The following is a 13917-nucleotide window of genomic DNA, read 5'->3' on the forward strand; positions in this document are numbered from 1 at the left end:
CTTCTCACCACCGGGGTTCCCCGCCACCTCTTCATTATCTGACTCGGTGTCAGATAGAAGCACCGGATCAGCTGTGGAGGCCTTCTCCTTCCCTTTCCCGCCGGCAGCCTTCTTCTTCCGCACTAGCGGAGGACCATCTGCGGATTCCTCAGAAGAAGACAGGATGTAAGGAATTCCAGCAGCGGGTACAGCATTGAGGGGTTGAGGATAGAATATCGCCTTACCTGGCCGCCGGTGGCTCAGGATCTCTTGGCCCGGCGGATAGACCTCCACAAACCGATCCGCCATTTGTTCCAGGATGGGCAACTCGTTCTCGTCTAGAGCACGAGTACCCATCCGCGCGGGACCGTCAGCTTCCCGCGGGTACAGGAGCGACTCCAAGTTGTTCCCCTCTGAAAGAAAATAAACAGTTAGAAGATAAACTCGTATAAGCAAAGAGAAACGGAGCATACCGTAAGGGATAAAGTTCGAACCGTATTCGAGGACGATTGGAACCTTTTGCGCGTCAGCCTCTTTCCACACTCGGCTCATCCCCAACATCACCATCCCGGACTCCGGAAACCGGAAAACCGGAGATTGGACCCGGGATATCTTTGCAAACCATTCCGCCTCCTGGTAGTTTGTGGCGTGGTGGCTCGGAATGGCTTGGCCATTTTTAAACTTCATGGCAATGGGGACGGCGCGAGCAGAAATGTAGAAGAACTCCCGCTTCCACGATCGGAGACTGCGCTCTGTCGCGCAAATCTTCAAACCCTTGATTCGGGTTGTCAGGGTGTACCACCCCTGGATGTACCTCCAAGTATAGAAGGTCATCAGGCGGGCCACGTAGGGCTCAACACCCAATATCCGGCACACCCACTCGAAGTGGCGAATCTTCGCGATCGCCATTGGGTGCAGCTCGGTCAGATGAACACCGTGCCTTTCGAGGACACGGTAAACAAACTTTGTCAATGGGAACCTAAGGTTCCCATAAACAAAGAATGCAGCATATACCCCGATCTTGCCACTGGGGGCATCGTACACGGTCTGATGGGGTTCAGGAAACTCAGGCTCGAGAGGATCGAGCATGAACTTCCTAACAACATACCGGTACTGATCGCCGGGCAGAGCACACTGGCACTCACCAGCAGTACTCTTGTCATCGGCCGAAGACTCAAGATCACGAGAAGACATTGTGCAGAAAAAAGAAAGCGATTTCGGGAAAATGCTAGCCTGAAAAGGGGAGTATTTGCCGGAAATCGCTAAAGAAGAAGAAGAGAAGGGTGAAAGTGTGGATTGCAAACAGCCCTCTCCCCCTTTATATACTAATCGCAATTAATGCGATGAATTTAATGCGGAGGAGAGAGAAATCGAAGGTGCAATGAAACTATGACACGTGGCATAAAGCAGGCTGGCAACAGCTGTTGACAGGACGTGTGCCAGTAATTTCGCGGCCACGCGCCCGAAAAATCGCGCCCACGCGCCGGAAAAAGAGACTGGAATGACCATATAATGTCACGTCACCATAACTTCCTGCACGTCCTGACACAGTCAGAAGAAACCGTCGCACGACGTTTCAGACGTTTGGACTGTTCCTATCTTTCTACCAACTCTTCGAATTTTGAAATTCAAAATTCAAAAAAGATTCAAAAGTAAGCGGGAAAACACCCCTTACCTTGGCAAACAAGTAACTATAAGACAGGTGCGGGTACAGTGTTAAGGCAAAACCCTTCACATACCTAGCACCCGCAGGGAATTGAAGCCAAGAATACCTTGGCAACCAAGTAACTATAAGACAGGTGCGGGTACAGTGTTAAGGCAAAACCCTTCACATACCTAGCACCCGCAGGGAATTGAAGCCAAGAATACCTTGGCAACCAAGTAACTATAAGACAGGTGCGGGTACAGTGTTAAGGCAAAACCCTTCACATACCTAGCACCCGCAGAGAATTGAAACCAAGAAGGATCTTCTAGGCAATGCTTGCGGATAGAGGAATAACATCCCCGCATAACGGGAACGTCGAGAATTATATTGTTTGAAACTCCGTAATGGAATTGGTGGTCTTAGCATAATTGATCACTATGTTGAAAACCACCAGAACCTCATGGAGACTATATACAAGCGAGACTCAACGCTCCTGCCTTGCGAGAAGGTTACATACCTACCCGCATCATACCCAAAGATCAAGCAAAAAAATCGGGAATTTTTGCAAGTGACACTAGGAAACCCGCGGGAAGAATCCCCACGGAGAACCTTAAAACTAAAAAGCCTTTTCAAAACCCCTTGCTCAAAGTCCAAAAGTTCACCTCACTTTATTAAACATTCATGAGAAGAACATTGGACTGGGGGGACTTGAAGAGGTAGGTCCCAGCAGAGCCCAGTTGGTCCCGCAAGACTCACCTTGAACAGGGACGTCTGCGCAAAGGCCATCTGCTTCCGCAGGACCCACCATGCTCAGAGAACCTTACGCGCAGTACGCAAGCTGTACACGCAGGGAAAGCCTCCCAATGGTGAAGTACCCCGCCTGTTCCCGCAGTTGCGGATACAAGCCATCAGGGAAGGCTACCCGCAGACAGCAGGGCTACACGCACAAGACAATAGATACTTCAGTAGTCACACGAAGGAATGAGCAAGACGGGAACAATCCCGCCAAAATGAGCCAGTCCGTATGATTCTGAAAGATCTTCTGTACTATACCTACCAAGGTATGGATAGGACAGACAATCTGACCAGAACAGCCCATGAGCCAATCACAGGGTGACAGCTCACCGATAACAGTACGAGGAGGAGCACCCTCTAGTACTGTTTGTCACTATTAGCCGCTGCCTACTCACCAACCCTTACTGCAGGGCATGCGCAGCCTACAGTTGGTGAAATAGTGTTACTGTTGGCCGTAACCTATTCACCAACCAGCATGGCCTGCGTATAATCCACAGTAGGTAGGACGTGCATAATCTACAGTTGGAGGAATAGTGCAGCCGACATAGTTACTGTTGGCCGTAACCTATCCACCAACCAGTATGGCCTGTGCATAGTTCACTGTTGGTAGAACAGGAATACTATTCAGCCGGCTATACCTTCTAACCTACCTTCGGCTATAAATACTCCAACATCTTGGAATGGTAGGATCATCTGCTATCCAGTTATCTAGCAATCTCTTAATATACACTTATATTCAGAGCAATCTAGTCTGATTCTCACGCCGGAGGGTGGTCACAAGGAGGAACCCCCCCCCCTTCTCAGTGACGAGCTTACGGTGTTTGTTTTGCAGGTCTCCTGAAGAACAGCCTTCTCAGTTAGATCTCATCCGTGGGAAACATTACTTAACCCCCCAGATTATCTATAATCTGTCCAGATTATCTATAATCTGTCCAGGGTTCACTTAGTGTTTCTTCAGTATTTGTCTTAACATGGTGATGTTTGTTCAATAGGTTGGATCGGACCCCAAATGTTCCTCCACGTATGCCACCGTCAATGAATAGATTTTGAAGTCTGAGCTCACTGTGATCGAAGAATGAGTTACATTTACCATTCTATTAAGGAATAATCGCACTTAAAACAATTTTCGATCTCATGTTTGACGTTTTTGCTAGAAATAACAACCTGCTTTTGTTATGTGAATGTATATAGAAGGTTGATTTGTGTATGGTAAACATATATGATACCTGACTGGTAAATATAATATGTTACTTATCACAGAACAATTATAAAGGAAACAATACGCTAGAGAAAATAAATATATTTCCAAATCAGTAAATTCAATATATGAAAGTCTAATTTTGTAGGAAAATTTGTATACTTCCCATGTATTGCTGTACTAGGTTAGAAACCCGTGTAATACACGGGTTTAAAAAATTAAATCTCATTCATTATCTTATTATTTGATTTTGTTCTTTATATTTTTATAAGGGTGCTATTAAACGTACCTCACCCCCTCATTTTTATTAAATATATCCCCTCCCTGAAGTTTTTCATTAATACAATTCAAAAAATTTGTGTTTCTTTGTTATCATTTGGTTATTTTTTATTATTGTTTTTAATATATATTATAAATGATTTTTAAATAACAAAATATCACTTTTTTTATTTATAATAAACATTTTTTCTTATTTAAAATATGCTTTTTTCTATAATTGTTTTATTTCTTTATAAAAAGAAAACTGATTTATTGAACCTCTTCACGCTCATGTCATGTCGAGATCGTTGTTTTTTAATAGTTTTTAGAGATAGTGCATTTTTTTAAAACAAATTTCATATTATGAAAGTTTTCTAATGTAGCTTAAAAGGCCGAATATAAGTTGAGCTTGCCCAGATTTCATATTATGAAAGCTTTCTAATGTAGCTTAAGGGTCTGTTTCAAGCGGAACTTGTTGTGACCCAATACGTAAATCCGAGTAAAAAAACTGTTGCAAATATTTTATTCGCAACAAATAAGTATCTCACTAAAAACCAAACCATCATTCCTCCCTTATATCAAACAATTTCGAGATAGTTGTATAAAATATACAACACAAATAAATTATAATATTAAACAATCAACTTATAAGAAACAAATTATCATTTCTAACGCCCTGCTCATGATCTTACAATGATTATGTATTGAATCGGTTTGTAACACCCATAATTACAACCATTTCCCTATCATTTCTAGTAGTCAATTATACCTTATGGTCTCAACTTGTAAGATTTGAAATAAAAACAAAACAAAACAAAACAAAACATATGAGTGTTGTTTCCAAAAAGACAACACAATGATAGTCATCCAATAACATATAATTTTTCTTCATGAATATGAATATATAAAAACAAAAACTCATTATGGCACCATTGTATTATGAGAATCAAAACAACTCTATTTTTATATCAGTTTGGCCCGAAACTCTAGTTGATACAAGTTTGTATAATATATTGACATTCAAATGAAGTATAATAAGAACAATGAAGTTCATCATCAGTTAACATATGACATAAAAAAATTCACATAACTATTAGATACAAAAAAAAGTACCGATATACATCATCATTAATCAATTATGCTCATTGAGTGTTGAATTATGTCACTTTAGCACAAAGTTATCAATACATAAAAAGAGTTTATTATATTGACTTAAAAGTAAAAAGTAATCTAGTGAGATGAACCATTTTCGTATTGCTTAGAGTAAATATAAATAGTGGTATCTTCTGAATTGGTCACTAAAAACATAAAACACGAATTTACACACACTAAAATGAGTTTCAATAGTTCCACATACATTCTTTTATTCTATTTTTTTACTTTATTTACTGCTTTAAAATCATAGATAAATAATTAATATGTAATGTTTAAATATTTATTAATTGATTAAATTAGATAGTTTTGACTTTCAATGTTGAACAATAACCATGCCACTTGGCATAAAAATAGAACAATTATGTGACATGTGACACGATAATGGTTTTTGTATATTATAATAGTAGATGTTGACGAATCAAAATCGACCAAAATGGTAATTAATTTAAACGCGAGAGTTAATGAAGTTTACAATCAAAATAACGAAATTTAAGGAAAAACGTCACGAGGCTTTATGTGAGAATATTGTGTTTGCAAATATGGCAAATTGCTTATGGCTAATTGTCACAACATTGTGTTCATTTAGTGCGCAGTCAAGATATTTTTCATATGGGTCGGTATTTTCCGGTGCTCGGATTTATAACGACCCAACGTCATAATTTAGTTCGGGCCGCGTCATGGCACATAATGAAAGACAACACCATAATAAAAGTACATTTTCATTGATAAAAACACAAAATAAAAAGTGAATGTCATTTAAAGTATTTCAAAAAAATCATTTTATAATTGCTCGTTGCGGGTTTTCATGTTTTGAAAATGATATGTCAATCCGTTACATCTTCCATCGCAACTTTCCCAAAGAACCGGGTCCATTTCAGTCTATTTAGTTCCAGCAAGTCAAGTAGTTAAATGTTATAAAATCATTTATAAAATCACAAGAAAAACATATCACACTCTGAATATAACACCTTGTTGTCCTTTTCTATTTGTTTTGTCATGTTTTTAAATCTCAGACAGTATCAAGTGACATAGTGATCTCAGGTAACTTGCCTGCTGGCCTATGTGGAACATGCACGTGCATATATATATGAATATACATCCTTAAAATCAGACATGTTATGTGAACAAACAATGCTTTGTAGTCAACAATGAACACCAAAAACCAATCCCCACAATCTAAATGGTCCACTGAACTCGCCGCAATCCGGCTACATGTAACCAGCACTCATCTCTATATTTTTGTATGTATATATGTTTAGTTTTATGATGAGGATGGTACCAATGAATGGTTTTGCAAGTTTCATAACATGTTGTCTTCCATGTGTAACCTTCGGTCAGACTGCGGAGATGTTGGGCGAGGGTAAAAGTTGTCAGTAACTAATAAACGTATCATTTCTTATATCCTCGCCATCGAAATGTCTGGTTTGGTGTCTTATTTGTCTTTTCCAAAACCATAGTTAGAGGTTTGTCTCAAAACTTTTATAGTTAAACCGGACACACTACTCTTAATATTCATCGACAACTTGTTAGGAACAGAGTGGCATGCAACGAATATAATCAACACTTGCACAAATTAATTAACAAATATCACACAGGCAACAAAAAAAATAAACAACTCAAAAGAAATAACGTGGTTCGGTCAGGTGATCTACATCCACGGCTACAACTAGAGTTTAGCTCGAGTGCAAGACTACAATTACAGAACAGGTATATATAGACTAATCAGGTTCAATAACTAATGAACAATAAACAAAATAAGGGCCAAAAACCGACCTCTATCTTGAGCCCAATCCAAAGCCTTCACAAACGCAACCCATGGCCGGGTAGACGTTTATGTCGGTTTTATGACAAATATCAACGATTCGTAGGTTGACTAGTCGACTGTCCTCCTTTCACCCTGTATTGTTGGTGGTCATGTTGAAAGTTTTAACAAATTTTGTGGGTTCCTTACTAGTTAAGTAGTTAAACCGTTAATTGTGACAAACGTTATAGAAACTAGACGTAAAAAGTGTTACACGACTATTTTAACTTGTAATCCAACCTGCCCAATCTATCACTAGCTTACTACCATTAGTAGATCCTTGATTACACTATACATGCAGCATGTGTGGCCCAAGGCTTCATCTACGGTGTCTTGATGATGGTTTCGTGCCATTAGCTACTCGTGCATCATGCATGTTTAGAGAAAAACTACAAGCCAAGCACATTTTGCCACCAGACCCTTGCGACGATTGTTGTGTTCACTTTTGTTCCCGTAGCCAAGAACATAATTATGAGCTCAAATCCGAGGGCTCGACACCATCTAAAGGTTAGCTCTATAAATTTGAAATTTCGGCTTGGAATATTGTTAGCTAGTATTAAGCTTAAAATGGTAATGCTTGTTTAATAGGTTGGATCAGACCACCAAATGTTCGTTCCTCCACGTATGCCACCTTCAATGGAATGAGTTTGAACTCGTTGTGATTCGATGAAAGGGTTACATTTACCGATTTGTAAAGGAATAATCGCACTTTAACGATGTTTGACGTTTTTACTAGAAATAACAACCTACTTTTGTTAAAGATTGTATGTAGAAAGTCGATTTGCCAATTAAACGTGTATTGTGAAAATAATATGACATGCATAGTCAATTACAAAAGAAAGAATACATAGAAAATAGATGTATTTCTAAATGTGTCATCAATACATGTACGATCCATTTAAAAATATATATATCTATATACATTGTTTTTAGTTACAATTTTTATTCAAACATGCTTATATCATTTTATACTTTATACAAGATAAAATACTTTTAACGCGTGAACACGTTTACAACTTGATTGTTTCAAACATGTGAACAATCTTTCTCTTTTCTAAAAGCTTTGTAACCACACGCCGCCAAATAAACCGTATGCATGCGTCTCACTTAACCGATCAATGTTACACGCGTGGGTTTACTGATACGATATGTAATGTAACGATTGAACGTTTTCGGTTGAATCTATGTTTCATAGTGCGTTAAGTGAATAAGTGGCTTTGATAGCAAAGGCTTAATTTCATATCAAACATTGTGTGTCATTTTTTCTTAGAAATGCGCGCGATAACAAAGGGTCAAGAATTCAAATATGATTTAATAGTAAGTTTGTTAAAAATATTATTTTAATATACTCACGTTTTATAAAGATTGAGTTAGTTTAGTAAATTTTCTATTATTTAAGTTTTTAACACTAAAGTTGTTTTTCTAAAGAAATTCATAAAGTGAAATGTCACATAAAAAAGACTTTGCTTTGGTTCTAATAAGCTGTAAACTTTATTTATTGAAGTTTAAAGAAAAAGAAAATACCATTCACAACATGCCAAATGCTTTTCAAAATAAAAAAAACTTTTAAAAAAGTTCCTTAACTGATACTAGTCTAGTAATATTTATAGATTTAACATTCTTAGCATATAACTTTGGATACTAATATACACCTATGTACACAAACAACTTTCTATATAAGCGTTTTCAGTGCAATGCTGCTGAACCTAATTTGTTGAAACAATAAGCTTCATCACTGTTACCAACTATCAATTTCCAATGGGTAACACTGAACACTCCATCTTTCTCGCTCCGCTTTTTCTTCCGATCACATTTTTATACAATATATAGAGGCGTTACACATGTAAAATGAAACAAAACAAATCAATGCAAGCAACTTATTCTTTTAAGTTTTAATACAATCCCAAAGAAATCCATAAGGCTGATTTCTTCTTAAATTCTCTAATACAAATCTCCCATTACAGTTAAAAACATATAATTTTTTTAATGTATAACGTTATCATCAAATAGTTACATTTATATCATATTAGTCTAACTCGGTAGGGGTGAGCAAAAGTCAAACCCTTAACTAAACCGAACCAAAAATCAATGAAACCGAACCGAAATTAAATGATAACCGAATTAACCAAAAAGCGGGTTTGGTTATGTTTTATACCCTCGGTTGACCGAACCGAACCATTCACCTTTTCATATATTCCTAGCCATTTTATACCTATATTTCATTTCATGCATTTCGTGTTTTATACCACAATTTCATGTATTTATATCCCTAAGTGTGACATATAAGTTCTTATTACATATTTGTTAAAAGTTGAAGGAAGTAGATATTGAGTGTACTATTGTCAATAGACACAAGAACAAGGTGAATCTTGCAATTTCATCAAACACAGCATTTAATTACTTTTCTATAAATAAAACAAAAAGATATTTTTTTTATTTTATTTAATTCTAATTTAATTTAAAATTAAAACAAAAAAAGATATCTGTCTGTAAATAATACTACTAATATTCATTCAAAACCCCCTTCACATGCTCTCAAACCCTTTTAACTCTTTCTCACTGTTTCTGCCAGAAAACCAATTGATTCAATCGTCTCGATCAATGGAAACAACGGACGCACCACCGGTTCTGACCGAAGGCGAGCCTGCGCTTGTGGAGGAATTAGGGCAAAATGTTGATCAGATTTTCCTCAAAGTCGATGAGGTATGGATTCATATTACACCATTAACTGCTTCAGATTTTTTAGTTTTATGATTATGAGTTAATTGATGACGATCGATCGGTTGCTGAATGTTAAATTTTTTATTATTATGAGTTTATGAATATGAAACCCTAAGTTTAGGTTAGGTCTATGAATGTGTGAATTGAATTTACTGTTTTATTATTATTATTATTATTATTATGTCAGATGAACTTTTATTTTACAGAGATTGATTCTAATAAATTGATTTATAAAGTTTATCTGGAAATAGGTAGGGCTATTGTTACAGTTATTATTATTATATAGGGTTTATTGATGACGATCGGTTGCTGCATAGTGACATTTAGCAGGGAATGTTGAAATTGTGATTATTAACAAACCCTAAGTTTAGGTCTATGATTATGAATGTTACTAGGTCGTTTTAATTTTTATCTGAGATATTGATTTAAAGCTTTTATGCTAGAGGATTGAGCTAGATACTAGGCAGTTAATGTGCCGATACAGGTATTTGAGATACAGGTCATCGCGGTGGGATATCGGTAATTTTAATAACATGTAGGCTTTGTATACATAGCAGTTTAACTCAAACTTGCAATTCAGTACAAAACGCTAACAATTGTAGCAAGTAGGAACTGAATAAGACTTAAAAACATTAATAGCGGCAATAGCCAATAAAAAGAAAGATGAATAGAAGGACCAAGAAGAAAGGTACTGATATTGGGAAAATAGGTGATATTTTGGTCAATATTGCCAATATTATCCGTACCGATATGGTGACCGATATTTCACATGGGGAGTCACCGATAACCGATATTGACTGCATAGGCTAGATAAAGATCAGATGAGGTTTTATAGAGATTAATTTTGATAATTTGATTCTAAAGTTTATATGATAATAGGTAGGTAGGTACGGGCGCACCGTTGTGTGATATGAAAATAAAGTTTTTCACTATTTTTTAAAACTTTTTTATACTTTGAAGTCGGATGCAACAGTTACATAATTAATACATAATGAAACTGAAGTCCTACATTGAGGAAACGTTGTTTTACGAATTTAGTTGAAAAGATTCACCCTTGAATTGGATCTCTAGTTTTATAGACAGTGGAGTTTGTGATATATCTTATGGTCCAAGTTTTCTCTGATTTAATGATCCGCTAGAACATCATGTGTAACCATATAGAGCATGTAAACTATTTGTTCTAAGTTTGGCAATAGCGAGAGGATTAATTGTGGATTTGAGTAGCCGGAAAGATAGATATTGTATCTTCGGAGTCAGTCTTATAAAACACCATAAGAAGTGGATTTTTTTACATGGTTTTTTTGTGTTATAGTGTTGATCATATTGCGTTACATTCTGTGTTCAGTTGTTAATATTACATGATATAACTAATATACAGCTTGAGAAAAGATTTAATGAAGTTGAGCAGTTCTACTCAAAGACAAATAAAAAACAGTCAAACACTTCTAAAGGTAGTTCAGCAACGAAAGACAATGAGAAAGATAAACAATTAACAAGCTTTAAGAAGCGAAAGCAGGATGCATCACGCAGAGAAGCAGCTGCTGCGAAGAGAATGCAAGATCTTATGCGCCAGCTTGCGGGATTGTTACGTCTGCACATCATATATCCTTTACATCTTACCAAACTTTTCTTGAATTTATGTATCAATTTTGATTTTTATTGGAAGCAGATTAATTACACAATAAAATACATTGTATGACAGTTAGAGATTTCCCATGTAACCAATCTTGCTTCATCATACCATATTTGAATAGGTCGAAGCACTTTATCTTGACAATAAAAACATTTTAATTTATTTGGGACCCACCAAGATGATGTACAGATGGTTAAAGATACGATAGTCGGTCTCATTTACTAGATGTGACTTGTGAGTAGAAGTTAAGATGGAACCTAAATTGTGTAGGATATCTGTGAAATCTATCTCTTATAACGTTACCCTCGTATTAAATATTCGTATCGCTTAAATAATATGTTACCATATTTGAACTTCCTTAACCGCCATTGGTGTTACGGCGCACAAATGGGCTGGACCATTCATGCAACCGGTGGACGTTGTAGGGCTTGGATTGCATGATTATTATGAGGTATTTCTCTACTTTTTAAGTCATCATTTATCATCTAACGATCTATATCTTGTTTATGTTATGTGACATTGCTCACTTTATGTTGGTGCACAATTTTCAATCTAGATAATTGAAAAGCCAATGGACTTCAGTACAATCAAAACTAAAATGGAGGCAAAAGACGGGAATGGGTATAAACACGTTCGAGAAATACACGCAGACGTGAGATTAATTTTTAAGAATGCGATGAAGTATAATGATGAGAGAAACGATGTTCATGTCATGGCCAAAACTTTGTTATCAAAATATGAGGATAAATGGATAGAGTTTATGCCAAAAGTTGATGAAGAGGTAAATTCTAAACAATGGATGTAAACTTTGTAATTGTTCAGGGATTGTTTGGTAACATTTAGAACTATGAATTTGTACTTGTAGGATGCAAGAAGAAGAAGAGAGGAAGCAGAAGCACAGTTAGATGTACAGCTGGCTCAGGAGGTCACTCATGCTAAAATGGCTAGAGAATTGAATAGTGAAGTAGGTTAAAACTTTAAAGCTTTTTACCAAATTGATTATTTTAATATCTTCTTGATGGTTTTATTCCTTTTTCAGCTTGACGCGATTAACAAGCGGCTCGAGGAAATGAGAGAAGTTGTGCTTAGCAAGTGCAGGTTTGTCCTAAGATTATCTTTAAGCATACGAGCATACGACCTAAATTTGTTTATTAAATTAATGAGTTAATGATATTAATAATATAGTGTGCTATTTCAGGAAAATGTCCACGGAAGAGAAGAAAGCACTGATGACGGTTTTGACACAGTTATCACCTGAAGATCTGAACAAGGCGTTACTTATCGTTGCTCAAAATAACCCCAGCTTTCAAGCAACGGGTCAAGAGGTTGACCTTGACATTGATGCACAGGTTATAATCTAAATTTTAAACAAATTGAATATTTTATGTTAGTCAACATGTGTTGTGACATCGTGTTTTTGTTCATGTAACGTGCAGAGCGAGGCGACTTTATGGAAGTTAAAGTTCTTTGTGAAAGATTTGCTTCAGAGTCAAGGAAAGAGTCCAACAAGCATTGGTGGCACCGCCACCAACACCACAACTACCAACAATAATCAAAATAAACGGAAGCGAGAGACAAATGATGGGCCCGCTAAGCCTACCCAGAAAAAGAGTAAAAAGCCTTCGTGAGGCTTTTGTTACTTGGTTGAATCTGTGATTATGTTAATAATACATCTCTGTTAACGTCATAATCAAGGTTAGCTCAACTGAATCTGTACCTTTTTGGTTATTTAAGTAACATCTAGATTAAACATGTAGTTTTGGAGTCTTTGGTTACAATGAATTTTTATTTTTATTTTACTTTGCTTAGATCGGGATTTGCCAGTTTTAATCGTTTATACAATCGGTTTGATTTTCAAAATGATTACATATTTGTTTGTACATTATTGAAAATTCTTCTGGAGTTGGATTGGTTAATTACATGTTTTCCAAAATCCATAATTTGTTTAAATAAAGATCACCAATAATATAGATATAAATCACTTAACCCTATATACATAGTTTACTCTTAAACTGATTAAGGAACGCCTTCAACCCACCATTATAATATTAGTGTTGTTAACGAACATTATTGAACGAACGCACTCTCTCTCCGTGTTCATCTGTTTAGCTTACCGGACAGCATTTTTTTTTCATGCTCGGCTTGTTTATTAAACGGACGAATATGATCGAACTTCTGGCCGAATGGACATCCAGACGTATGCCGGGCATCTGGTTCGTTTACAGCCCTAGTTGGTATAATCACAGTCATGAAACTGTTTCTAAGCAGCACAAGAAATAGGCGCCGGCACAAGAAGTAGGCACATAGAACAATTAACATCCAACGTCAAATGGTTATAAAGAGTATAATTTCTACAAGTGCTCATGCAAAAGAGCTCATACAATCTACTGAAATCAAACACTAAACCCGGTTATGATAACAAGACGTTTGGCATCACATTGTCATGATCAAACGTCGAGATTTGGATCGAAAATCATGGAGAATGGATTCATGTCAACGAAGGCCTCGCCTTCTTCACCGTCCTTTGGCCTTGCAAGAACTCCACTGTTCCCTTTCACAAATTGAGGATTTAGTTTTCATGGGGATGATCAGAATTTTAACGTATAAATAACATTAAGAATGTCTTTTATGGAGGGCGGTTGCCTCCATACTTCAAGTGTAGGTATGCCCATGTACATCCATGACATGTAATTTAATCTCTTTTTTCACCTATAATTATAGGGTAACATCTC

At 36.6% G+C, this 13917-nt stretch overlaps 1 protein-coding gene across 1 annotated transcript; it reads left to right on the top strand.

Moving 5' to 3' along the window:
- The first annotated feature begins 9351 nt into the window (after positions 1–9351).
- On the top strand, positions 9352–13086 carry LOC143635959 (transcription factor GTE6-like). The gene is made up of 8 exons (XM_077103665.1): positions 9352–9534; positions 10931–11154; positions 11564–11636; positions 11742–11966; positions 12051–12149; positions 12225–12283; positions 12384–12534; positions 12622–13086. The coding sequence occupies exons 1-8, from the start codon at positions 9361–9363 to the stop codon at positions 12811–12813; spliced, it is 1197 nt and encodes a 398-aa protein (XP_076959780.1). The 5' UTR covers positions 9352–9360; the 3' UTR covers positions 12814–13086.
- Positions 13087–13917: the final 831 nt, after the last annotated feature.

This window comes from Bidens hawaiensis, unplaced genomic scaffold (assembly GCF_021521415.1).
Source record: "Bidens hawaiensis isolate Kalapana, Puna unplaced genomic scaffold, B.hawaiensis_p1.1 tig00007743_1, whole genome shotgun sequence".
Classification (NCBI taxonomy): Eukaryota; Viridiplantae; Streptophyta; class Magnoliopsida; order Asterales; family Asteraceae; genus Bidens; species Bidens hawaiensis.

Bases quoted from the DNA above. Each gene is read 5' to 3' on its own strand.
- LOC143635959 (XM_077103665.1), top strand. From the start codon at position 9,361: ATGCTCTCAAACCCTTTTAACTCTTTCTCACTGTTTCTGCCAGAAAAC. The intron at 11,637-11,741 runs GTATTTCTCTAC...TTTTCAATCTAG, and splicing joins GATTGCATGATTATTATGAG to ATAATTGAAAAGCCAATGGA. The intron at 12,284-12,383 runs GTTTGTCCTAAG...GTGCTATTTCAG, and splicing joins GTTGTGCTTAGCAAGTGCAG to GAAAATGTCCACGGAAGAGA.